Source organism: Prionailurus viverrinus, chromosome D1 (assembly GCF_022837055.1).
Source record: "Prionailurus viverrinus isolate Anna chromosome D1, UM_Priviv_1.0, whole genome shotgun sequence".
NCBI lineage: Eukaryota > Metazoa > Chordata > Mammalia > Carnivora > Felidae > Prionailurus > Prionailurus viverrinus.
The window spans coordinates 61,437,237-61,461,781 of record NC_062570.1 but is presented as its reverse complement, the minus strand read 5'-3'; the positions used below and the strand labels follow the sequence as shown (position 1 = coordinate 61,461,781).

Sequence of the window (24,545 nt, the reverse complement as noted above, 5' to 3'; positions counted from 1 at the left end):
TCCAGAGAAAAATTCAGTCTTTCTGACAAACTCATATAACAATTAAATAGTGTCCACGTATTGAATGACCTGGTGATTAAGGTCCTGCTATTTTCCTCAATCTGCCTGGCTTATTACCACCACCAATCCCTGCTTCTCTTGCCTGGGGCTTGTCTGTATAAATGACATTGTCTGGCTCTAATGCTTGCTCGATTTTTCAGTTGAGCAAATGACTTATTTCCTTCTGTACCAAAGTAGCCTCATCTGTAAACTGAAGATAAAATCATTGACGGGATGGACTAAGATTAAAGGAGATATAGTAATCAGAATACTTAGCATATATATATTATATATAGTGACCATAAAATAATGGTAATTTGATGAAGACAATATATGACAACAACAGTATTTCTTTGAAAAGTCACAGGAGGTAGGAAGCTATGAGGAGATTCTGAAGTATCCTTCCAGAAAGGAAACACCCCAGAGTGGGCACCTCACAAAAGTGACCTAACCTGGTAACCTGAGGGGTGGGGATGATGCCAGTTTCATCTCCATCTCATCCAGTTGAAAATTCAGTGGAGCCATAATATAAATTACTTCATAATCTTTTTCTCCACCCCCAAAGTCTTTGGGTAATCATGATGGCCTTACTTCTATACTTTTCATTCTACTCAGTGTCAGCTGTGGAGAAAAAAAAGTCAGAGCCCAGGATGAAATGGGAAGTCTCTCCAAGAACAGGAATGAGGTCTTTGGGACTACAGGGAGCCTGGAATCTGAGCAGCCATGTTACTGCTCTCAAGTTGCCACAACATATAATCACTACATTCCATATATTCACTAGTGTTTGCTCTGCCTGTTTTTCCACAGCTCCTTATATGCTGGCCTTGGTTCAATTTTTGTCCAATTCCTCTTGTTTCTGATCCTATATTTCAAATTCATTCACATGGTCTTGTGATGTCTTCTACCACTTCCCAGAGAAGAAGGATGGATTTTGAGGAGTCAGATTATAAACTAAAAACCCAGAAAGAGCTACAATTTGGGGTTTAGACTCTGATTAATATTTTTTTCTTCTTTTAAGTGTTTATTTAATTTTTTGAGAGAGAAAGTGCAAGCAGGGGAGCAGGAGAGAGAGAGAGAGAGAGAGAAGATAGAGAATCCCAAGCAAGCTCTGTGCTGTCAGAACATAGTCAGAATACTGCTTGATTTCAAGAACCATGAAAAAAAAATTAACCTGAACTGAAATTAAGAGTCGGACACATAACCGACTGAGCCACCCAGGCACCCATAGACCTCTGAGTCATAATTAATGTCATATTAAAAACCACTGATACTTGGGATTGGAAGGGACCTTGAAGGTTATCTGGTACAATCCTAATCCCATTCTGGAATCCCTATTATGTTACACCAGAAAAATAATCCTTCACCCAGTATAAGCATCATATCCCACCCATGGACACAGAGACCACCTACCATAAAAATCTAGGGCATCCTAGGCACGTCCAGCCTGAAAAGCCTGAGTCTGGCTTGAATGCTATAGGAATGAACATGAACAATGAAAGTATTTTAGTGAAAATTATATCCTCTGATGAACTGAGAATGTCTCTCTTCTCCAACAGTGTTCTGGTCCTCCTTCCCATACTCTGGGTGTCCACCCTCCTCTCTTTTGTCTCTCAAGTGCCCCTCTGTAATTTCCTCTTACAGTCTCACTTTTATTTCCCCCAGGACTCACTCATGTACTTGGTAGAACAGTTCCACTTGTCATCAGAGACCATTCTAATTCTCAGAGGAAGAAGGATCAGTTCATAAGTCTCCTCCAGTCCTTCAAGATATGAGGCCCTGCAATAAATGCAAAACAGTATCTGTAACCCTGTCAGTGCCACCATTTTGGTTTGTTTTTCTCCACCACTCCAGCTGCAGCAGGATTGAGAGTTTGGGAATACAGGGGCAAGAGGGCTATTGAGAGTCTCAAATACTATTGCATCAATGTCTAGAAGAAATGAGGTAGCACAACAGGAATTTTTCAGGAATTGATTACCTCAATATAAATAATAGTTTTTCTAAAGAAAACATACTCAAATACTAAAGAAATTCACCATCCACTGATAGTCTATGGAAATGAGACATTATTTATACATTAACAGTTGCAAACCCTCACAATTCCATCTTCAAATGTCTTCTCCATGGATTGCCAGGCAAATGATATGAACTTACTGTGTTCACTGGATGGATGTTTCACAATTCTCTTTATACTTAATTTATTTGATATTAATTGAAATCACTTTGATATCACATAAATTTGATACGATCAAGGATCCCAAATTAAAAGATTTTCAATAGTCAGTGTATCCATACTCCTTTGCCATATGGTCTATATATTACTCAGGTATACAATGGGAGGAAATAAGAACACAATTTTATTTTCCACTACCCACATCTTTGACAATACTGGTCATAAGTTCAATTTTGAATGATTCACTATGATGGGGAGAATGTGATGGGCAGATATCCATATTCAAGCACTACCTAAATCACAAGCCTGAGAGTGGATATAAATATGAAAATCAAAGTGGTTTCTGTGAGAAGGGCATGTTTTGTCTATTTCCCAGATCTTCCCTGCTCTGTGTTTTGACCATAGTGGATTGCCTCAATGGGTCCTTTCACTATCTGGGTTCTCATTTGACTTGGTCAGTGATGGGAGCTGGAAACAGGAATACAGAAGAACATACAGTTTAGATATTTACTCCCCTGGGTTCCTATCAACCCTTCATGATGGCTGTGTCTCTCTACAGAAAGAACAAGTGTATATCAGGTGTCCTTCTCCACACGATGCCTTTCCTGAGTTCAGGTAAACTCTTTTTCCTTTGCCACTTCAGGACTAGTGATGGTAGCAAACATCTCATCTGGAATACTATAAAATAAATATATATACAGATAGAGATACAAATATAAATACAAATTTTCTTCATTTTCCTAAATATTGCCTATATATTTTTAATGACTCCTGACCTCTTTATCAAATTCTTGAAATTATCCAGTTTGAGGGTGGCATCTGTTTCCAAGAAAAACTTAATTAATACAAAGGAGTCATGTCTATCTCATATACATTTCTGTTACTCTCCATCTCTGTGTTGATCACCTTCACTACCACTCTCTGGGAGTTTATTACATGCCAAAGTTTTTATGTGTGTAAATTTTTTCTTCATTGTTTTCTTACAAGAAACATGATGTCCATTTTTTTTATTAAAAGGGACAAAATGTTTTGTTTTGTTTTGTTTTTTTCAAAATTGAGGGTCAACTTAGAGAAGCCAGCTACTTAAGTGGATAAGAGAAAACTTCAGATAAATTATTGCATGCTTAGTTTTCTTACATACTCCAGTTAGAAAAAGCTGGCACTGAGAAAAGATAAGAAGAGTGAATGAGACTAGGGAAGAAGAAGAAAAGAGGCCTCTTTCACAAAGAAAAGTTGAATCAATTCTTCAAGTGGCAATGTACATAGAGCAGAGTAGATGGGAATCATCTTTCCAGAGTAGATGGGAATTGCCCTGGAGCTTAGACTTTTGTGGGAAATAAGACCACATGGTCAGAATGTAAAAAATAAGGTCTTTGTCATGTATCAACCTTAACTGCATGTATATATTTATTCTCTAGCATTCTGTTTTCTCTAGCATTCATCTGTGCCTTTGCTATAAAATCTGCTTTCCCATCTCATTTCATCTTTAAAGTGCATTTTTCAGATTTTTTGCTTTTAAAATCATTGGAAACTACAGTCTGTTGTTATTTTTTTCATTGTTACTTGAAATAACTTTATTCCTTAAATTAAAAAAATTTAAACTATGGTTTGACAAAGTTTTTAATTTTTTCATTAATTGTTTTTATATTTTTTCTTCTTTTCAGGGAATCCTAGCCATGATATTGTATAAAAGGTGTTTATTTATGTTTTTCAGTTTCCCATTACTTAACCAAAGGGAGTTTTGGTGGTAATGATTTAAAATAGTATTTGTACAAACATTAGTTTAGATTTTCTTTGAACTGACATGCTAATTGCCTCAGATACATTCTATTCTCCAATTGGAGTGTACACCTTTAAGCTTCAGTATTAAAAATGTGTTTCCTCTTATTTCTTAGGGAATTAGATGGGACAGCAAGAGTCTTGGGAAGTTTTTGGCATCTCTCTTACTCTAGTTTATATAAAGTTCTGAAGACATTTTGCTTACTAGGAATGTACACTTAACCAAGGGATTTTGATATACTTTTTATCCTATTTCATCATAGGTATACAGCCCTTTAAGTGTGAAGTATAGATTGGTCTTGTGAAAACTATCTCAATTAATTCATCGCCCAAGCTTTTTCTGACATTCATTCCAATGGAAGTAAAGGAAACAAAGAAAGGCAAACTTCTTATTTATTCTATACCTAAATTGAAGCATCTGTTTTATTATGATTTAGCTCAAAATCTGGAGAATAAGGTCTACTTTGCATCAATGGAAAGAAAATGTACCTGGTTACCATTGCCCACTCTTTTACATATTACCTCTGTTACCTTTGAATAGTTAACTTCTGTAATTCTTAGCTTTAATATGAAAAATTGGACTTCTCAAACCTGAATATCAAACATCTCCATATTTTTTGAAACCTGAATATCAAGTATCTCCATATTTTTTGAATGAAATGAATTTCCTCTTACTAAATCTCCTTGTACCAGGATTTGGAGATGCTTTCAAGCTAGGAAGTAATGATAGAAACTCTTATAATATTTTTCTTATAGACACATGTAGAATTTATTTTTTATTTTCATTTTTAATTAATGCATTTAAATTCAAATTAGTTAGCATACAGTGTAGTATTGGTTTCAGGAGTAGAACCCAGTGATTCATCACTTACATATAACACCCAGTGCTCATCCCAACAAGTGCCCTTCTTAATGCCCATCACCTATTTAGTCTATCCCCCCCAATTCCCCTCCAGCAACCCTCAATTTGTTCTCTGTATTTAAGAGTGTCTTATGGTTTTCCTCCCTCTCTGTTTTTATCTTATGTTTCCTTCCCTTCCCTTATGTTCATCTGTTGTGTTTCTTAAATTCCACATATGAGCGAAATCATATATTTGTCTTTCTCTGCCTCACTTATTTCACTTATCATAATATACTCTAATTCCATCCATGTTGTTGCAAATGGCAAGATTCCATTCATTTTGATTGCCAAGTGGTATCCCATTGCATATATATACCATATGTTTATCCATTCATCAATTGATGGACATTTGGGCTCTTTCCATAATTTGGCTATTGTAGATAGCACCACTATAAACATTGGGGCACATGTGCCCCTTCAAATCAGCATTTTTGTATCCTTTGGATAAATACCTAGTAGTGCAATTGTTGGGTCATAGGATAATTCTATTTTTAATTTTTTGAGGAACCTTCATATTGTTTTCCAGAGTGACTGCACCAGTATGCATTCCCAGCAACTGTGCAAAAGTGTTCCCCTTTCTCCTCATTCTTGCCAAAATTTGTTGTTTCCTGAGTTGTTAATTTTAGTCATTCTGACAGGTGTGAGGTTGTATTTCATTGTGGTTTTGATTTGTATTTCTCTGATGATGAGTGACGTTGAGCATCTTTTCATGTGTCTGTTAGCCATCTGGATGTCTTCTTTGGAAAAGTGTTTGCTCATGTCTTTTGTCCATTTTTTCACTGGATTTTTGTTTCTTGGGTACTGAGTTTGATAAGTTCTTTGTGGATTTGGGGTACTAACCCTTTATCTAATATGTCATTTGCAAATATCTTCTCCCATTCTGCAAGTTGCCTTTAGTTTTGTTTATTTGTTTCCTTCCCTCTGAAGAAGCTTTTTATCTTGATGAGGTCCCCATAGTTCATTTTTGCTTTTATTTTCCTTACCTCCAGAGACATGTCTAATAAGAAGTTGCTGCGGCAAAGTCAAAGGAGTTGATGCCTGTTTTCTCCTATAGGATTTTTATGGTTTCCTCTCTCACATTTAGGTCTTTCATTCACTTTGAATTTATTTTTGTGAGTGGTGTAAGAAAGTGGTCCGGTTTCATTCTTCTGCAGAGACATGTAGAATTTATTAACTATCATGTACTTATTATGCACCAAATGTGCTCAAGAAATTCTAAACAAGTTATCTTTAGAATGCAGAAAATGGATGCAAAGGTCAAAATAATAGACAATCTTATCCCATTTAAGTGTGAGTAAGCCCAACCCTTTTGGGTGATAGTACCCTTAGGAAACCTTGGCAAATCTGCTTTGTCTTGATGCTATAAATGATTGAGTTAAGTACTGTTGGAACTAAGAGGTAAATATTGGCCATGTTCATGTGGAAAAAGGGGGAGAAGTGTTTTTCAAAGCAATGCACTAAGGATAGCCCAATCATGGGCAAATATAGAATGAATACAGCACAAATGTGGGAAGCACATGTATTGAAAGCTTTGAGCTTCCCTCCCTAGGATGCAATGCCTAGCACAGAATGGAGGATGAATGCATAAGATAACAAGATTCCTAGAGAATCTACACCCCAATAAAATCCAACAACAAACAAATATATAAAATGTTGAATGAGATGTCATCACAGGCCAACTGGATGACATCTTGATGCAAGCAGAAAGAGTGAGAGAGAACATGGGAGTTACAGAAGGAAAGTGTGGGAATACAAACAAGAATAACAGGGAGGACAACAGAACATATGATTATAATGAAGACCCCTATGTAGACAGTGTGCTGTGGAGTGAGTTTGCTGGAATACCTCAAAGGATCACAAATGGCAACATAGCAGTCAAAAACCATGGCTAGAAGCACAGCTGATTCCATCAGGGAAAAAGTATGAATAAAATACATCTGGGATACACAAGAATTTACCTCAATCTTCCTAGTATCAAGATTTTTTAGTACTAGAATATTTTTTAATACTTTGGGCAGGGTAGAGATAGACAGGCCCATGTCAGTAAGGGACAGAATGGCCAGGAAGTAGTACATGGGCTTGCGGAGACTCTTGTCTATGTGGATGGTGTGAAGGATTGTACAGTTGCCCACTATTCCAATCAAGTAGCACACATGAAAGGGGATGGAAATAAAATGATTAACATTCTTGGAGCCAGGAATCCCAGTGAGGTGGAATGAAACAGACTGTTCCATACTGGAGGTAGAGCCTGTCATGAGTCTGTCCCAAGTAGCCACTTTCCTACCACAAAAATGTGGGTTCCTAGAAGGAAGAAAAACACACAGTATGGAGAAGACAACTCATATTTCTACCTTAGTTTTTTTTCTTTTCTCTTATTGTTTTGTAGACACATTATCTACACAGTTTGAAAAATGGTTTTGAAAAATTACCCAAAGTCACCACCCTCTTTTAATATATTACTTTTTGGTCTTTTAAATGGTTTATGGTCATTATGTTTTTTTCTGTCAATATTTTATTCTACTAATTCTGGATTTTGAGTCATTCACAGGATATTCTTCCCTCCTCTAAATTTATAATGTATTGTCCTATCTTTTCTACTAATATTTTGATAAATTGGTTTGTTTTTATTTACTTGTAGATTCATCATTTACTTGCCATTTATTTTTGTGTATGTTATTAAGTATGGATATTTTCCAATACTCTGATCTCTCCATGTCAAGCATTAATTTTCCTCAGACAAGGACACTTTATAGAAACATTTTAGAAGGAACATTGGAAGGGGCGCCTGGGTGGCTCAGTCCATTAAGCATCAGACTTCGGCTTAGGTCATGATCTCACAGTTGGTGAGTTCAAGCCCTGTGTTGGGCTATGTGTTGACAGCTCAGAGCCTGGAGCCTGCTTCAGATTCAGTGTCTTCCCCTCTCTCTCTCTGCCCCTCCCCTGCTTCTGCATGTTCTCTCTCTCTCAAAAGTAAATAAACGTTTTTTTTTTTTTAAAGAAGGAACATTGTAAAAAGTTTAGGTAATAAATACATCATAAAAAATCCATTTTCCAATGGAAAAACCTAGAAGACTAATCAAATCATATCATAGGATATAATGGATACCTGAAAAACATTGCACATGTAGTGAGTATGGTTACCAATTTGAAAGGGAAATAAATGAGCCCTCAAACTGGTTTAAATGGGAACCAGAAGCCCACAAACATCCAAGGATAAATAGCACTTACCTCACTTATTCAATATGGGTGTTTGGAGTTTGGTTTCCATTTCACATTCCCCACCCAACGTTCATTTATGTGTATGTATACTGCAATCAGACCAGGGTTTTACTTAAGTGAATTGTTATCATTTTTTTTTGATTGATGTAATTGATTTGTGAGCTACATCAGCCTTGTTGATCCTGAAGCCTCCCTTTTGGTGTCACTGGAACTCAATTTCTTTTCTAATCCTCTTGTCTGTAGACATGGCATTGGGCCATCTTTAACAGATACAAGAAAAATATCAGCAATCACATTCACATGATCCTAACTAATGAAGTTAGTACCCCCCACACCCTCAGACTGTGATCCAGTGGCCCATTATAATTGCAAATATCTGGTACCATTCTCCTAGTTTTCTTATTTTTGCTTCTTTGCTCATTCAGTTTTAGTGTATTTCAGTTACAAAGTGACTTAACTTTATGTCACAATATTTTACAGGTAATTAAACAATGTTTGAAAATGCTTACCACAGTCTTCTTTCAATTTGAATTTTTACATTTTAATTATCATATTTGTACCATAAAATATCTCCAATGACATCAAAAGAGAGGTATGTTATAGGTAAGTAGACTGAGGCTTAGAGACTTAAATGGTTTGCCTAAAGGCACACAGGTGTAGATGGTAATTTCCCAGAATAGTGGTTGCATCACCTGTCTGGTTGCTGCAGCCTTGTGACTAGCTTGGTCAACATCCAAGTCCAGCCTACTACAGTGAGCAGTCCCTAATACCAAAGCAATGTTAAAATAAATTCAGTTCCTTCAGACGCTTCACTAGCTCAGTATCTTACTCATCTGTACTTTTGCTGCCATGCCTTCTTTCTATCACAACAAACACACAACATCTTATGTTTGTTACTAAAGCCCTCATCAGTTAACCATCTATGCCTTATTCCTCATAATGCAATGATTCTTTCATAAGAGAAATTTGCCTATAATGGAGATCTTTACATAGTTAAAGAAGAAAAAAAGTTATCATTATCTAATTCCTTAAGTTTATTCATGAGTTATAATCATATCCCAATATCTAAGAGTATTTTTAGACTCTTTAAAATTATTTACACACTTATTATCATATTTGAACTACTAAATATCTATATGAGATCAACAGAGGCCATGTTATATATGAGTAGCCTGGGTTCAGAAATATTACTGAGAAAACAAAAGAATCATTAGAAGTAGAATCTAAGCCCCTGCTTCTAAACCTTCTGTAACTTCTACTGAAACATGTTAACCCTATTTCAGAAAGTAGCCCGATTCTGTACTGTGATGACCCTTAGTCACAACTAGGAATTAGAGTGATGGATATAATTCATAAATGGCCCTTCCTACTCAGACTGCAAAGCATGTTTTCCCGGCTTCCTTATGTAATTCCCTTGTGCTGTCCTGCAAATGCCCCCAAATTTTACCTGGGCAGGTGTTGTTTTCTCACTTTTCTTTACAATTTTACCAAAAAGATAGGTCTAGAACAAAACTGAGGGAGGCAGGTCGTGAAAGGAAAAGGTTTTGCTGGGCAGAGAAGGGAGTGAAGTGGGAAGAGCTCTAAGAATCTCCAACAAGAGTGAGGATGTATGAAGCAGTCCACTGAATATCTCTGCTTGTATGTCTAAAAGGCACAACAAAGATCACATGGCCAAGAAAGAATTCTTGATAATTGCCTTAATATTTCCATTTTAGTAAATGTAACTCACGGTGCATAGCTGATCAAATATAAAAACTAGGCATTGTCCTTTATTATTCAAATTTTCTCACTTCAACCTAACCCACTAACATGTCCTCTTGTTCCTATGTCCAGAATATTTAACTAATTCACTTCTGCTTTTTATCACTACTATGATTTCTCTTCTAAACTATTTTATTAGCCATTTAACGCATCTAATTCTTTTCTTTTTTGAGCCATTCCCTCAAATGAATTTTTCTTATAGCCGTAATTCTTAAAGACATCAGCAAGGTAAATCATTCCTGTGTTTAGAATGTGTTATCTGCCGCCTACTGATCTCAGGATGAAAGGAAAGCCATTGCCATTACTCATAAGATCCTTCTTTCCAGTGTGTGGGGAAAGGAAGATGGATTTCTACATGTGATTTTGCCCCTACTCCCTTTCCTCTTTACCTTTTGCTCAAATCCCCCAGAGTACCTCTCAGAGAGTTTTACTCTTTCCAGCCTCAAAACATTATTGTTCCCATTGTTCACCACATTACTGGCATTCTTTCTTTCTCTGTTTGTATAATAATCCAAGTCTCCTCATAATTCTATTCAAATAGTCTCTTTCCACTTATCTAAAATATTGCAACGTATCTCTTCTCATAGTACTGTACCACATTATGTATTTTTTCCCACAAAATTCATTTTTTTCACCTCAACCAAATCCTATGTCCAACCACCCACAATCTCTTTTCTTTAACCCACATTCTCTTTCCCTTTTTCCACTGACAAATTGGTCATTGTTTTTCCTCCAAGCTTAGCCCTCCTCCCCCATAACAGACTTACTCAAGTCTATAGCCACTTGCATTTCCCCATTACTTAATTAACTTTCAGTGCCTTGCTTTCTTGTTCATGGAGTGCTCAAATTGGAGTTGGTGCTTCCTAAGCAGCATAGGAGTTACCAATTTATATATCTGAGACAAAATAAGCTTTTAGTTTTTCCTGGCTATAGATGGTTCCTGGAAGCCTGAGAGAACCATAGCCACTAATGCCACATAAGGAGTAGGGACCCACGGGCATAAGGGATGAATGTAGCTCAGGATGAGACAGTGGGGATTTCCACAGGAACAGAGAATGCCCAAGAAAGACTCAGGTGGATAAATTCAAGGAAACTCTGACTGTATCTCTGATAGCTGGCTGAGCTTAGATACACAGAGGAGTGGACAAGTTCCAACTGAAAAGCCTTTAGTAGAACAAAAGGCTCTGTGGATACTAAAATTATACAACTGCTTCTGTTTTACAAGCAACAGAATCTCCACTCTATTTTGGGACTAGATTGCAACTCCCTTGAAATTGAATTTATGCATGGGCATCTCTGCTTAATTCAGTCCATCAGAGGAAGGCCGATGGAGTGATGGGTAGGAGAGTAGATGCATCAGTCCCATATTCTGAGCAAATTTTCGAAATAGATGATATCTGAATAATGGTTCATGCAGCTTAAAACAGTATTAAATTCATTATGTCATTTTACATTAACAAAATCCTGTGACATGCTCATCTTTTAAGTTGACTCCTCCAAAACTTAACTAATAGTTTAACTTAAAAATATGTAACTATATGACTCCTCAGTTTGCAATGTTAATGTAAAGATTAAAAATTTGTAATTTTACTTGGGTTCAAATTCCAGTGCAATGAATTCATACTAGAATAGTTTTTAGGCAAATGAACTGAACATTCTTAGCTGGTTTTCTTAACTGTGTTATGGTATGATTACATATCAATAAAATTCCTTAAGAATTAAATTGGATATGAGAAACAGTATGGAGATTCCTCAAAAAATTAAACATATAATTACAATATAATCTAGTAATTTCACTACTGGGAATTTATACAAATAATACGAAAAACACTAATTCAAAAAGATATATGCACCCTAGATTTATTGAAGCATTATTTAGAATAGCCAAATTATAGAAGAAGCCTAAATGTCCATCGATAGATTAATGGATAAAGAAAATGTGATATATATACATATATCCACTAATATAATGGAATATTATTCAGCCATAAAAAGGAATGATACCTTGACATTTGCAACAACATGGATGGATCTGGAGGGCATGATGCTAAGTGAAATAACACAGTTAGAAAAGAAAAGTAGCATATGATTTCACTCATATGTGGAATTTAAGAAACAAAACAAATGAACAAAGGGAAAAAAAAGGATATAGAGAGGCAAACCAAGAAACAGACTCTCAACTATAGAGAACAAATTGGTGGTTACCAGAGAGAAGGTGGGTGGGGGTGGGAAAAATAGGTGAAGAGAATTAAGAGTATACTTATCACAATGAGCACTGACTAATGTATAAAATTTTTGAATCATTGTATCATACACCTGAAACAAATATAACATTGTATATTAACTATAGTGGAATTAAATTAAAATATAAAATCAAAACTCAAAAAAAGTATCAAATGGGATAATGCTTACAATACAACGAACATAACCCTCATATATGCTCAATACATATTTGTTTATCTCTTTTATTTATTTATTTATTTATTTATTTATTTATTTATTTATTGTAAAGAGATAGATAGAGTATGTAAGATTTAGCCAGAATACATTATAGGCCATTTATCTTATTCTTCATGGAAATAAGATGTGAAGTTTCTTTCCTCTATTCCCTTTTTTCTCCAACGTGTAGTTAAATAAGTAGCCAAATGTTGACAGAATTTGCTTTTGATGGAGACTGATCCCTGGTTATGTCTGAAAGATTCAATATTATAATCAGCAAACTATGAATGTACAACAGTATTTGGGGATTGGTGTGGAATCTAATAAACTTATGACAATTCACTGGTTGTCTTAAATTTATACTGACATTATTGGACAGAAAAATAATAACACTCCCTTGCTTTCTTTTTGCTTCTCTTTTTTTTTCATTCATTGAAATGATGGCAAATATAGAAGATATGGTCTTTGCTAAGGAAAAATGTGCACTACAATAAAGGAGAAAGACATACAAAAATATAAAATATAAAATGGCAAGAAATAAAAGACAAGTTCATGTGCCATATGGAATGAGGACAGATGTCGATGGTGGTTCAAAGTTCCTAGAATTATACTCTCACAGGAACTGATATGTGAGCAGAATCTCCAATTCTAACCAAGTTACTGAGGGCATGTATGTGTGAAGAAATACCACTATGAACAAAGACACAGAGTTGTTACCTTCATCAACTAAGTAAATGACCAGTTCTCTATGCAGAGAGATATAGAAAAGGAATTTTAAGAGGACAGAAAAATTTAATGTTTTACAAGACATGGGAGGCCGCATTTTCTTTGTAATTTCTTGGTTTATATTTTTTCTGATGAGTACAATTGTAACTGCATTATTTAGTTGCCTCCCTTAAGCTACACAAGTAACACAAGTATACTGAGTACATTGGCTCTGTTAAAAAAAAAAAATCAAACCACAGAGATACAACTACATTATACCTTTCCCATACTTTTTTTCCATCCATCCTACATTTAAGACTCCTAATTTGGGTATGTATTCTTTTAAGTTGTTTTCTGGGTTTATATAATTCTCACTACAAATGTGCATATATTATACAATTGACCTTTGGACAACATGGGTTAGAATGGCATGAGCCCAGTTATACATGGATTTTTTAAACAAATACAGTACAGTATTGTATATGTATTTTCTCTTTCTTATGATTATTTTAACCTTTATTTTCTTGGGATTCCTGGGTGGCTCAGTTTGATAAGTGGCCAACTCTTGATTTCAGCTCAGATCATTATCTCACTGTTGATGAGATCAAGCCCCATGTAAGGCTCTGTGCTGACAGTGTGGAGCTTGCTTGGGATTCTCACTCTTTCTTTCTCTGCCCCTCCCCTGCTTGTGCATGCTCTCTCTCTCTCAAAATAAATAAACTTTATTAAAAAAACACAAAATCATTTTATTTTCTCTAGCTTACTTTATTTTAAGAATATAGCATATAATAAATATAACATAAAATATGTGTTAATAAATTTATGTTATCAGTAGAGATAACAGTAGTTTATTAGAAGTTAAGTTTTTGAAGAATCAAAAATAATAGGCAAATTTTTGACAGCACAGGGCTCAGAGCCCCTCACCCCCATGCTGTTCAAGGATCAACTATATATCCATATATTCATCTGTTTAAATGTTCAAAAGAGAATATGCATCCCTAGGACCTTGAAGTACAAATGATCACAGTAAGCAGAAATTTTGGATATGAAACTTCAACAGCGTAAGTGGAAACACACGTGTCATCACTGTAACTCAATATCGATGTCCAGTTTGTTGTACGTATTCCAATCTTTTCTTCAATGGACCGTGAATTAAGGGTTATTTTTCCTGATCACAAGACTCCATAATCTTCAGGTGTCTCTAATAGTGGTGAGGCAGTCAGACTAGGGAAGCGCTGGATATTTGCAAGAGTAACAAAAAAAAAAAAATAGGGAACTGAGTCTGACATCTGACATTTGTGGTGATTAAGCCAACCTGTGACAGCTCTGTGGTTTCTCAAGACCGCAAGTAGACTTAACTGCAGCATGCATGCGCACAAAAAGCCAGTTCTGCACTAAATGACTGAGAATGACGCCTCCACTGGGAACGCCAGAAGACTCCTAGTAGGTCCTGGCCACATATGGAGTATCCGCAAGAGCAAAATTTGCCTCTGCATAGTACCGACCATAGAGCATGCGTAATGCTATGTAGAGTTCCTAGATATCCCCTGCTATTCCCAGAACCCCATGGGAATATTTAGTCCCCAAATGATAACCTCCCATACGCATCAGAGCCTGACATCCACTTGGCATCACTTGGATTTTCTGAGTTTTCCCGCACTTCCACTTTGGGAGTGTGTACTTTTGCATTGTAATAAATCTTACGCTTATACTTTATTCTAACTCGTCTTTGAATTCTTTCTCCAGCGAAGTCAAGAATCTGACATTGGTTGGTGGCTGAGATCTTGGGTCCTGAGAACTCCACCAATGTATAAGTGGGTAGAGCAAAAGACCTAGAGCCTGCTTCATATTCTGTGCCTCCCCCTCTCTCTGCCCCTCCCCTCCCTTGCTCACACTCTGTCAATCTCTCTCTCAAAGCTAAACATTAAAAATTAAAAATAAATAAAAATAAAAAGAAGAAAGCATGTGTGTATGGGAAGGGGGATAAGGCTGTTTATTATGGGACCAGTATGACTTTCAAAATATCAACAAAACTAAATGTCACCAAAACCAAAAAGCAACCATGGAATGGGAAAAGATATTTGCAAATGACATATTGGATAAAGGGTTAGTATCCAAAATCTATAAAGAACTTGCCAAAGTCAACACCCGAAAAAACAAATAATCCACTCAAGAAATGGGCAGTAGACATGAATAGACACTTTTCCAAAGAAGACATCCACATGACACATGAACACATGTGTGTTCATGCCAACAGACACATGAAATGATGCTCAATGTCACTCAGTATCAGGAAAATACAAATCAAAACCACACTGAGATACCACCTCACACTGGTCAGTATGGCTAAAATGAACAACTCAGGAAACAACAGATGCTAGTCAGGATGTGGAGAAAGGGGAATCCTCTGGTACTGTTGGTAGGAATGCAAAGTGGTACAGCCGCTCTGGAAAAGAGTGTGGAGGTGCCTCAAAAAATTAAAAATAGAACTACCCTACGACCCAGCAATAGCACTAGTAGGAATTCATCCAAAGGACACAAGAGTGCTGATTCATAGGGCTACATGTACCCCAATGTTTATAGTAGCACTTTCAACAGTAGCCATGTTATGGAAAGAACCCAAATCAACTGATGAATGGATAAAGATGTGGTTTGTATATACAATGGAATACTACTTGGCAATGAGAAAGAATGAAATCATGCCATTTACAGCAATGTGGATGGAACTGGAAAGTATTATGCTGAGTGAAATAAGTCAGTCAGAGAAAGACAGATATGGTATGTTTTCACTCATATGGAACTTGAGAAACTTAACAGAAGACAGACCATGGGGGAAGGGAAGGGGAAAAAATAGTTACAATGAGAGAGGGAGGGAGGCAAACCATAAAAGACACTTAAGTACAGAGAATAATCTGACGGTTGATGGGGTGGTGGGGGAGAAGGGAAAATGGGTGATGGGCATTGAGGAGGGCACTTGTTGGGATGAGCACTGGGTGTTGTATGTAAGCAATGAACCATGGGCATCTACCCCAAAAACCAAGAGCACACTTTACACACTGTATGTTAGCCAATTTGACAATAAATATATCAGAAATCAATCAATCAATCAATCAATCAATCAATCAATAAATCCATATTCTTCAGTACTTTGAGTCCTGAATAGAGTGTATTAACATGGTAATATATAACATACTATTAAAAATTGGTTATCTTCTTACCTTTTTTTAATTTGAAGACAAAAAATGAGGACTGATTTTTAAGGTCTAGCATTTTTGGCAGCATAAATAAAATACTGTTCAGCATCTGAAAACAATTTTTTTAAATAATAAATAAAAATTAAAAAAAAAAAGAACGCATGGTGGGGGGCGGCGGCGAGGCTGTTTATTATGGGACCAGTGGGACCAGTATGACTTTCAAAATGTTGTTCTATGATCTTTTTATATATAAAAAATAATCTTTATTTATTTTTGAGAGAGGGACAGAGACAGAGCATGAGCAGGGGAGGAGCAGAGAGAGAGGGAGACAGAATCTGAACTAGGCTCCAGGCTCTGAGCTGTCAGCACAGAGCCCGACGCAGGGCGCGAACTCATGAACCAGGAGGTCATGACCTGAGCCAAAGTCAGATGCTCAACAAACTGAGCCGTCCAGGTGCCCCAATGTTGTTCTAAAATCTTAGGAAATGAGACAAGTATAGTCAGCCAATCACAGCATGGGGTGGGGGGAGGGGGAGCCAATCCAGAAGTGTGCAGAGTGGAGGAAAGGTCTTGAGGGGAAGTTTGGATGAATCTGACTGCTTAGAGAGGGAGCTGAATGGAGAGAAAGCCATAAAGTTGTTTGACTAACTGGATATGTAGAAGGAAGTGAAGGAAGCTCACCATACAGGTTGTAACCACATTGTTGCAGGTCTTGCCTGCTGAGGTCCAGAGTGAGTACAAATTGTGTCCTAAATGGAGAGTCAGGAGCAACGCAAGGAGCTGTCGGTTTCCCTCCACACTGGCAACGGGCTCACCTTGTCCTCACACTGAATGAACTTCATGTTGGTGCCAACGAACCTCCTTCGGTTCATTCCACAGCAAGTAGCACATCATCAAAAATTCTGGCTTTTCAATCTCAAAGCCCCACCCTGTAACTTGGCATGTCCCTGAACTATTAAGACTAAAATCTTAAAAGAAAGAAAGAAAGAAAGAAAGAAAGAAAGAAAGAAAGAAAGAAAGAAAAGGAAAGAAAGAAAGAAAGAAAGAAAGAAAGAAAGAGAAAAGAAGGTGGAGGAAATCTATTCTGTAGCAAAAACCTTCTCTCACATCATGTCTCACTCTATTTATTGTCTTACAACTACACTATTTCTTACTAAGTACCCCAATCCTAAAACTCATGCACATTCTTCAGCTTTCAGGTGGTATCACGATCTTCCAAATGGAAGATTTTTGGATTTTCATACATTTAACTCTGGATATTGGTACTCAGATATTTTCCCTCATTTAGCATCCACCCAAAGGTCATATTGAAAATTCCATATAGATACACATACATGAATGTAAATATATGTGGAAATGTATTAGTAAAATTTAGCAAAGCTTCTCTATTGATAAATAAGGAGATATTCACAGAGATCACCTCAGGGTCTTACAGTAACAAAACAAAATACTCTTGCACTTGTCTGTCCCTAAAGATACCTTCTATGTATTTGTTCAGGTGTAGCCCTTGCTGAGGCAGAGTAACTCAGAAAGAATATATGGTGCTGTGTCTTATGACAGAAATAACTCCTACCTAAACATTTATATGCATTGTAGTTTCTCCATAGGCTAAAGTTCCTTCATTTTGGCTTATGTAAATCATCAGAAGTTTTAAAATGTATGTTATTATTTATTTGCTTTATAGGAAAATCCATGAAGTGTGATTTAAATTAATATTAAGGGAATTAAAGTAGGGCGCCTGGGTGGCTCAGTAGGTTAAGCATCTGACTCCTGGTTTTGGCTCAGGTCATGATCTCATGGCTTTGTGGGTTCAAGCCCCATATTGGGCTCTGTTCTGACAGTGCAGAGCCTGCTTGGGAGTCTTTCCCTCTCCCTTTCTCACTGCCCCTCCCCCACTCATGCTGTCTCTCTCTGAAGATAAATAAACATAAAAATTTTAATAAAAAGAAATTAAAGTAAAAGGAGAAGAATGAGGCATTGAGTATCAGTGAAGGCAGTGGGCTCAGATCATTTGTCTGGTAATTCCATAAGAAGATGTTCGAAGATGGGACTGTGAGGATTTTTCTACTGTTAAAGTATAAAGAGTCTCATTTCCATAGACTATCAGTGGATGGTGAATTTCTTTAGTAGTTGAGTACATTTTCTTTAGGAAAACTATTATTTATATTGAGGTCATCAGTTCCTGAAAAAAACAGTTCTCAACTGAGAGTATTAAATACAGCAATGTCTAGAGATTAGTGAGTCATGACAAATGTGCAATAGACAAATCTGAGTTGAGTGAACCTATGATAAAGTTGTTAGGAGTTATAATTAGACCAATATTGCCAAGATCAAAACCGGAGTTGGAAAAATTAACTGTAGACCACATTTTCAAATGTAGTTCCTATACTAAACAGGGCTGACATTACACTTGGAACTCCCACCCCAGTTAGAGATTTCTGATCATTCGTTAGTGCACATGCCAGGCTGCTGTACTGCTCAATCACCAATAGACATGTAGAAAACAATATTGTTACCAAAAATAGAGTTTTAAATGTTGAGTAAAGGCCTCTATTTTTAATCCTATCAAACATATTAATCTGTTTCATCAGGAAGAGCTCTAGGGCACGGTGAACAAAGTACCACACTGGTCAATCAGATCCGAGTGATTACATTGGTTTTATGGCACATCATGAGGTTTTGAAAATAGATTTTATATTTTATAGCAGTTTTAGGTTCATAGCAAAATTGAGTGGAAGGAACAGAGATTTCCCATATATCCACTGTTGTATGATTTTGAGGGAGGCAGATCATAACTGAATCTCATTTTTATCCAGTGTATAATAATAGAACTGAAGTAGATCACTTCCAGCTCTTAGGGTATAGACTCTGTCCCTCCTCAGTTTAAGTCCTTAAGAAGTCCCTCTCACTGGCTGCACCATATCCACAAATCCTTACTGCCCCATCATATCTCGGGTACAAACTAGTATCTCATCTCATGTTGTGCTACCTCATTTCTTCTAGACATAGATGCAATAGTATTTGAGACTCTCAATAGCCCTCTTGCTCCTGTATTCCCAAACTCTCAATCCTGCTGTAGCCAGAGAAACACAGACTGAAGTGGTGGCACTGACAGGGTTACACACACTGCCCTGCATTTATCCTGGGGCCTCCTATCTCAAAGGACTGGAGGAGACTTATGAACTGATCCTTCTTCCTCTGAGAATTATAATGGTCTCTGATGACAAGTGGAACTATTCTCCCAAGTACATGAGTGAGTCCTGGGGGAAATAAAAGTGGAAGGTAAGAGGAAATTACAGGGGGGCATTTGAGAGACGAAAGAGAGGAAGGTGGACACCCAGAGTGTGGGAAGGAGGACCAGAACACTGTTGGAGAAGAGAGACAGCCTCAGTTCATCAGAGGATATAATTTTCAGTAAAATACCTTCATTGTTCATGTTCATTCCTATAGAATTCAAGCCAGACTCAGGCTTTTCAGGCTGGACATGCCCAGGATGCCCTAGATCTTTATGGTAGGTGGTCTTTGTGTCCATGGGTGGAATGTGATGCTTATAACGGGAGAAGGATTATTTTTTTTTCTGATATGACAGAATAGGGATTCCAGAATTCTATTAGGATGTACTAGATAACCTTCAAGAAGGTCCCTTCCAATCCCAAGTATCAGTGATTTTTAAGGTGACATTAATATGACTCAGAGGTCTAAAACCAAATTACACTTCTTCTGATGCTCGGCATCTTAAATTCAATCCTTAAACTCAATCCTCCTCCTCTAGGAAATGGTAGAAGACATCACAAGACCATGTGAATGAATTTGAAATATAGGATCAGAAACAAGAGGAATTGGACAAAAATTGAACCAAGGCCAGCATATAAGGAGCTGTGGAAAAACAGGCAGAGCAAACACTAGTGAATATATGGAATGTAGTGATTATATGTTGTGGCAACTTGAGAGCAGTAACATGGCTGCTCAGATTCCAGGCTCCCTGTAGTCCCAAAGTCCTCATTCCTGTTCTTGGAGAGACTTCCCATTTCATCCTGGGCTCTGACTTTTTTCTTTCTCCACAACTGACACTGAGTAGAATGAAAAGTATAGAAGGAAGGCCATCATGATTACCCAAAGACTTTGGGGGTGGAGAAAAAGATTATGAAGTAATTTATATTATGGCTCCACTGAATTTTCAACTGGATGAGATGGAGATGAAACTGGCATCATTCCCACCCCTCAGGTTACCAGGTTAGGTCACTTTTGTGAGGTGCCCACTCTGGGGTGTTTCCTTTCTGGAAGGATACTTCAGAATCTCCTCATAGCTTCCTACCTCCTGTGACTTTTCAAAGAAATACTGTTGTTGTCATATATTGTCTTCATCAAATTACCATTATTTTATGGTCACTATATATAATATATATATGCTAAGTATTCTGATTACTATATCTCCTTTAATCTTAGTCCATCCCGTCAATGATTTTATCTTCAGTTTACAGATGAGGCTACTTTGGTACAGAAGGAAATAAGTCATTTGCTCAACTGAAAAATCGAGCAAGCATTAGAGCCAGACAATGTCATTTATACAGACAAGCCCCAGGCAAGAGAAGCAGGGATTGGTGGTGGTAATAAGCCAGGCAGATTGAGGAAAATAGCAGGACCTTAATCACCAGGTCATTCAATACGTGGACACTATTTAATTGTTATATGAGTTCGTCAGAAAGACTGAATTTTTCTCTGGAACTTGCTTGTTTGATTTCTACATTATGGGTCTTCTGTTTCCTAGAAAATTATCATTATTTATCCCTCCAGCCAAATATCTGCTACAATCAGGGTTTATCTGCATAGAACTAGAGAAGATTGAAGGGGATTTGAAGTTCCCAAAGGGCCACAGTAGACTTTACAAGACAGGAAGATACCAGTTTATTCATTGACAAGGGGAAGCAATCTGTCTCATGGATTGTAAATTCTCAAAACAGCATTTTGGTGAGCAGGGATTCTTGGCACTTGATGGGCACTTGATGGGGATTTTGAGAGGTGGCTCCTCTTTCTTACTTCAGAGATGTTTTTCTTGAGCACATAAATACTGAAATCTGCTGGGGGAAATATATTTTCTCATTTGTTCTTAGTAGGAAAGATTTAGGATCAAGGTCAGAAGCTTTTTCTGAGCACTATAGTTTTTTGGTTATTTGTGTTGTTTTTGCCTTGAAGCGTGAGTTTACACTTTATCTTTCCACAAACCCTATCTATTTTCTATTTTCTTTTCTTTCTTTCTTTTTTTTTTGTACAAGGTACCACTCTCTAAATGACTGATCAGATCTGAATCATAATAGAAAGAAGGTTGTGAATCTTTATAATCAGAGTCAGAGGCAGCTATACTTTGCCTAAATTATATATTTTATTACAGTAATAAAATTACATTTAAAAATTACATAGTTCATTATTATAATTTTAAAATTCAAAATTGTTTTAATTAAGTCTATTTTAAGCCATGTTTAGTTCCTGGAATTGCTAATTCCAGACCAGGCATGTGGCCTCAATTATATGTGGTTTAACTGTGGATATGTTAGTAAGACCTGCTTATGGTAATAAGTGCTGCTGACCCATACTTGTCTGAATTCTGTAACGAAACTACATATGGTGTTCTAGTATCATTGAAAAAGCTGGGAAGCTTAGGCAGAAAAAGACATTGTGTGTAAATCACAGCAGGAATCATTGAAAAATAGAACTAATGTTAAGATCAGTAGCCCTGGGACGCCTGAGTGGCTCAGTCAGTTAAACATCCAAATCTTGAATTAGGCTGAGGTCATGATCTTAGGGTTCTTGAGATCAAGCCCCATGTTGGGTTCTGGACTGACAGCAAGGAGCTTGCTTTGGATTCTCTCTCTCCCTGTCTCTCTGTGCTCCTCCCTTCCCTGTCTCTCTCTCAGAAAGAAAGAAAGAAAGAAAGAAAGAAGGAAAAAGAAAGAAAGAAAGAAAAGAAAAGAAAGAAAGAAAGAAAATAAAGAAATAAAGAAAGAAACACTTTTACAAAAAAATATCGGTAGTGCTTGGCAAGAAAATTCTAGAGGAAAATTATAAAATGAAGAATGTAATCTGGATCAGATTGTGTGTGGACTGGTCTGGGTTGTGTCTTTAGGAGAAGATTGTCCATATTTTAAGAGAATGTCAAGGAGTCTGCATCTGAGAGGCAGGAGGGAATCTCCTTGTGGTTATAAAGAAGATATTTTACCTAACAAACAATACTCAGCAGTGAAATATAGAAAGAAAAAGCACAAATTTGGGGATGAATTCAAGAGTGCTTATAGGAAAGTACTGAAGTTTCATTGTTTTGTTTTGTTTTCTTTTCCTGACTCAGATGCTGATCTTATCATTGCCTTCCTCACTGGAACGATCCTGAAAATGGATTGTGGTTTAACAGCGAGCTCTATGAGAACCTTAAACTCCAGTAATACCCTGTCCTCCACATTCTATCTCTCAGGTATCCCTGGCTATGAGGAATTTCACCACTGGATATCCATTCCATTCTGTCTCCTGTACCTTGTTGGAATCATGGGTAACTGCACCATCCTGCATGTTGTTCGGACAGACCCCAGGCTCCATCAGCCCATGTACTACTTTCTGGCCATGCTTTCCCTCACCGACATGGGCATGTCCATGCCCACCATGATATCACTGTTCAGGGTGTTGTGGTCCATTTCCAGGGAAATCCAGTTCAGTACCTGTGTGGTCCAAATGTTTTTCATTCACACTTTCTCCTTCACGGAATCATCTGTGCTCTTGGCCATGGCCTTTGACCGCTACGTGGCTATCTGCCACCCTCTACGATATGCTACCATTCTCACCCCAAGACTTATCATGAAAATTGGAATTGCAGCCCTGCTTAGGAGTGCCTGTGCCATGATTCCACTTCTGGCTCGGCTGGCCTTCTTTCCTTTCTGCCACTCTCACATCCTTTCTCATTCATATTGTCTGCACCAGGACATGATCCGCCTTGCCTGTGCTGACACCAAGTTTAATGTTATATATGGGTTGGTTCTAATCAGTGTGCTGTGGGGAATGGACTCTCTGGGTATTTTTGTGTCTTATGTGTACATTCTTCACTCTATATTAAAAATTGCATCACGTGAAGGGCGGCTTAAGGCTCTCAACACGTGTGCATCCCACATCTGTGCTGTACTCATCCTATATGTGCCTATGATTGGGTTATCTATTGTCCACCGTTTTGCCAAACACTCCTCCCCATTGATCCATATCTTCATGGCTCACATCTACTTATTGGTTCCACCTGTGCTCAATCCAATTATCTATAGTGTGAAGACCAAACAGATCCGCCAAGGAGTCCTCTACCTACTTCTCCACACAAAAATCAGTTCTACTGTGATGTAGGTATATCCTTAAGACAATGATGACATCAGTCTAAATGATGTAAATACATACTGATTGTTTGCTCTAGGTATGTTGACATCAGAATTACCAGTGAAATACTGAAAGGCAGAAATAGAGCTAACAGAGTATCCTCAGAATGGTCCAAAGGAGAGAGTTGATGTCCACTGAGACCATACAGATTGACTTAACAAGTGCTTCATAAATTCCCTTTAAATATGAACATGTTGGCATTGAGTGTTTTAGAAATCATTTCCATCTGCTCCCTCCCATTTCTGATCCCAATCCTTTCAAGGTCATTTATCCATTAAGTTTGCCTTAAATATATTAAACCCATATTTCTTTGCTTCCTGATATTTATATTTTCCAGGTATTTAATATTACCTTTATTGTTATATCAATGTGTTTCTATATCTGCATGTCCACTTATTCTCTCTTTTTTAAAGATTGGAAAATTTTTTCTTGATTTAAGAGAATATTAAGTCTCAAAACAGAAATTATCAAGTTTCATGGTACATCAGCATCATCTTTTAAAAGTCTGTACACATGTTCCGCCTTTTCTGAGATTTGTTTCCCTCAGGAATAGAAAATTGCCATCTGCATATTTTTCTTTTACTTAATTTTAAGAAATAATTTTTAGAATAATTACTGAGACTCAGTAATTTTTGAAAGCCTCTAGATATTACCATATGAAGCCAGTGACTATAATCAATTGGATCAAATGTATCTTAATAACAATTTAGGGCTACACTACTTATTCAAATGTAAAAAAAATGTATCCCTGATGAATTTGGCTATGAGGAATTTCATTCATGTAACAATATAACTCATTGAGGTGTAGCTACTTATAAATTTGTGGTAGTAGGAGACAGTTACAGATTTAGGTCTCAATTTTATCTGTAACTCTTTTCAGTATACAAAACCATCTTTCCTTATAATTCTAAAATTATCTAGCACATAGCTGTGCATA

At 37.0% G+C, this 24,545-nt stretch overlaps 1 protein-coding gene and 1 pseudogene across 1 annotated transcript; one reads left to right on the top strand and one right to left on the bottom strand.

Annotated features, from left to right (window-relative positions):
* Positions 1–6,173: 6,173 nt before the first annotated feature.
* LOC125146476 (olfactory receptor 51G1-like) lies at positions 6,174–7,144 on the bottom strand (annotated as a pseudogene).
* Positions 7,145–19,691: 12,547 nt separating this feature from the next.
* LOC125176607 (olfactory receptor 51L1-like) lies at positions 19,692–23,578 on the top strand. The gene is made up of 2 exons (XM_047878331.1): positions 19,692–19,702; positions 22,615–23,578. Exons 1-2 carry the CDS (start codon positions 19,692–19,694, stop codon positions 23,576–23,578), a joined length of 975 nt encoding a protein of 324 aa, XP_047734287.1.
* The last annotated feature ends 967 nt before the right edge of the window (positions 23,579–24,545 follow it).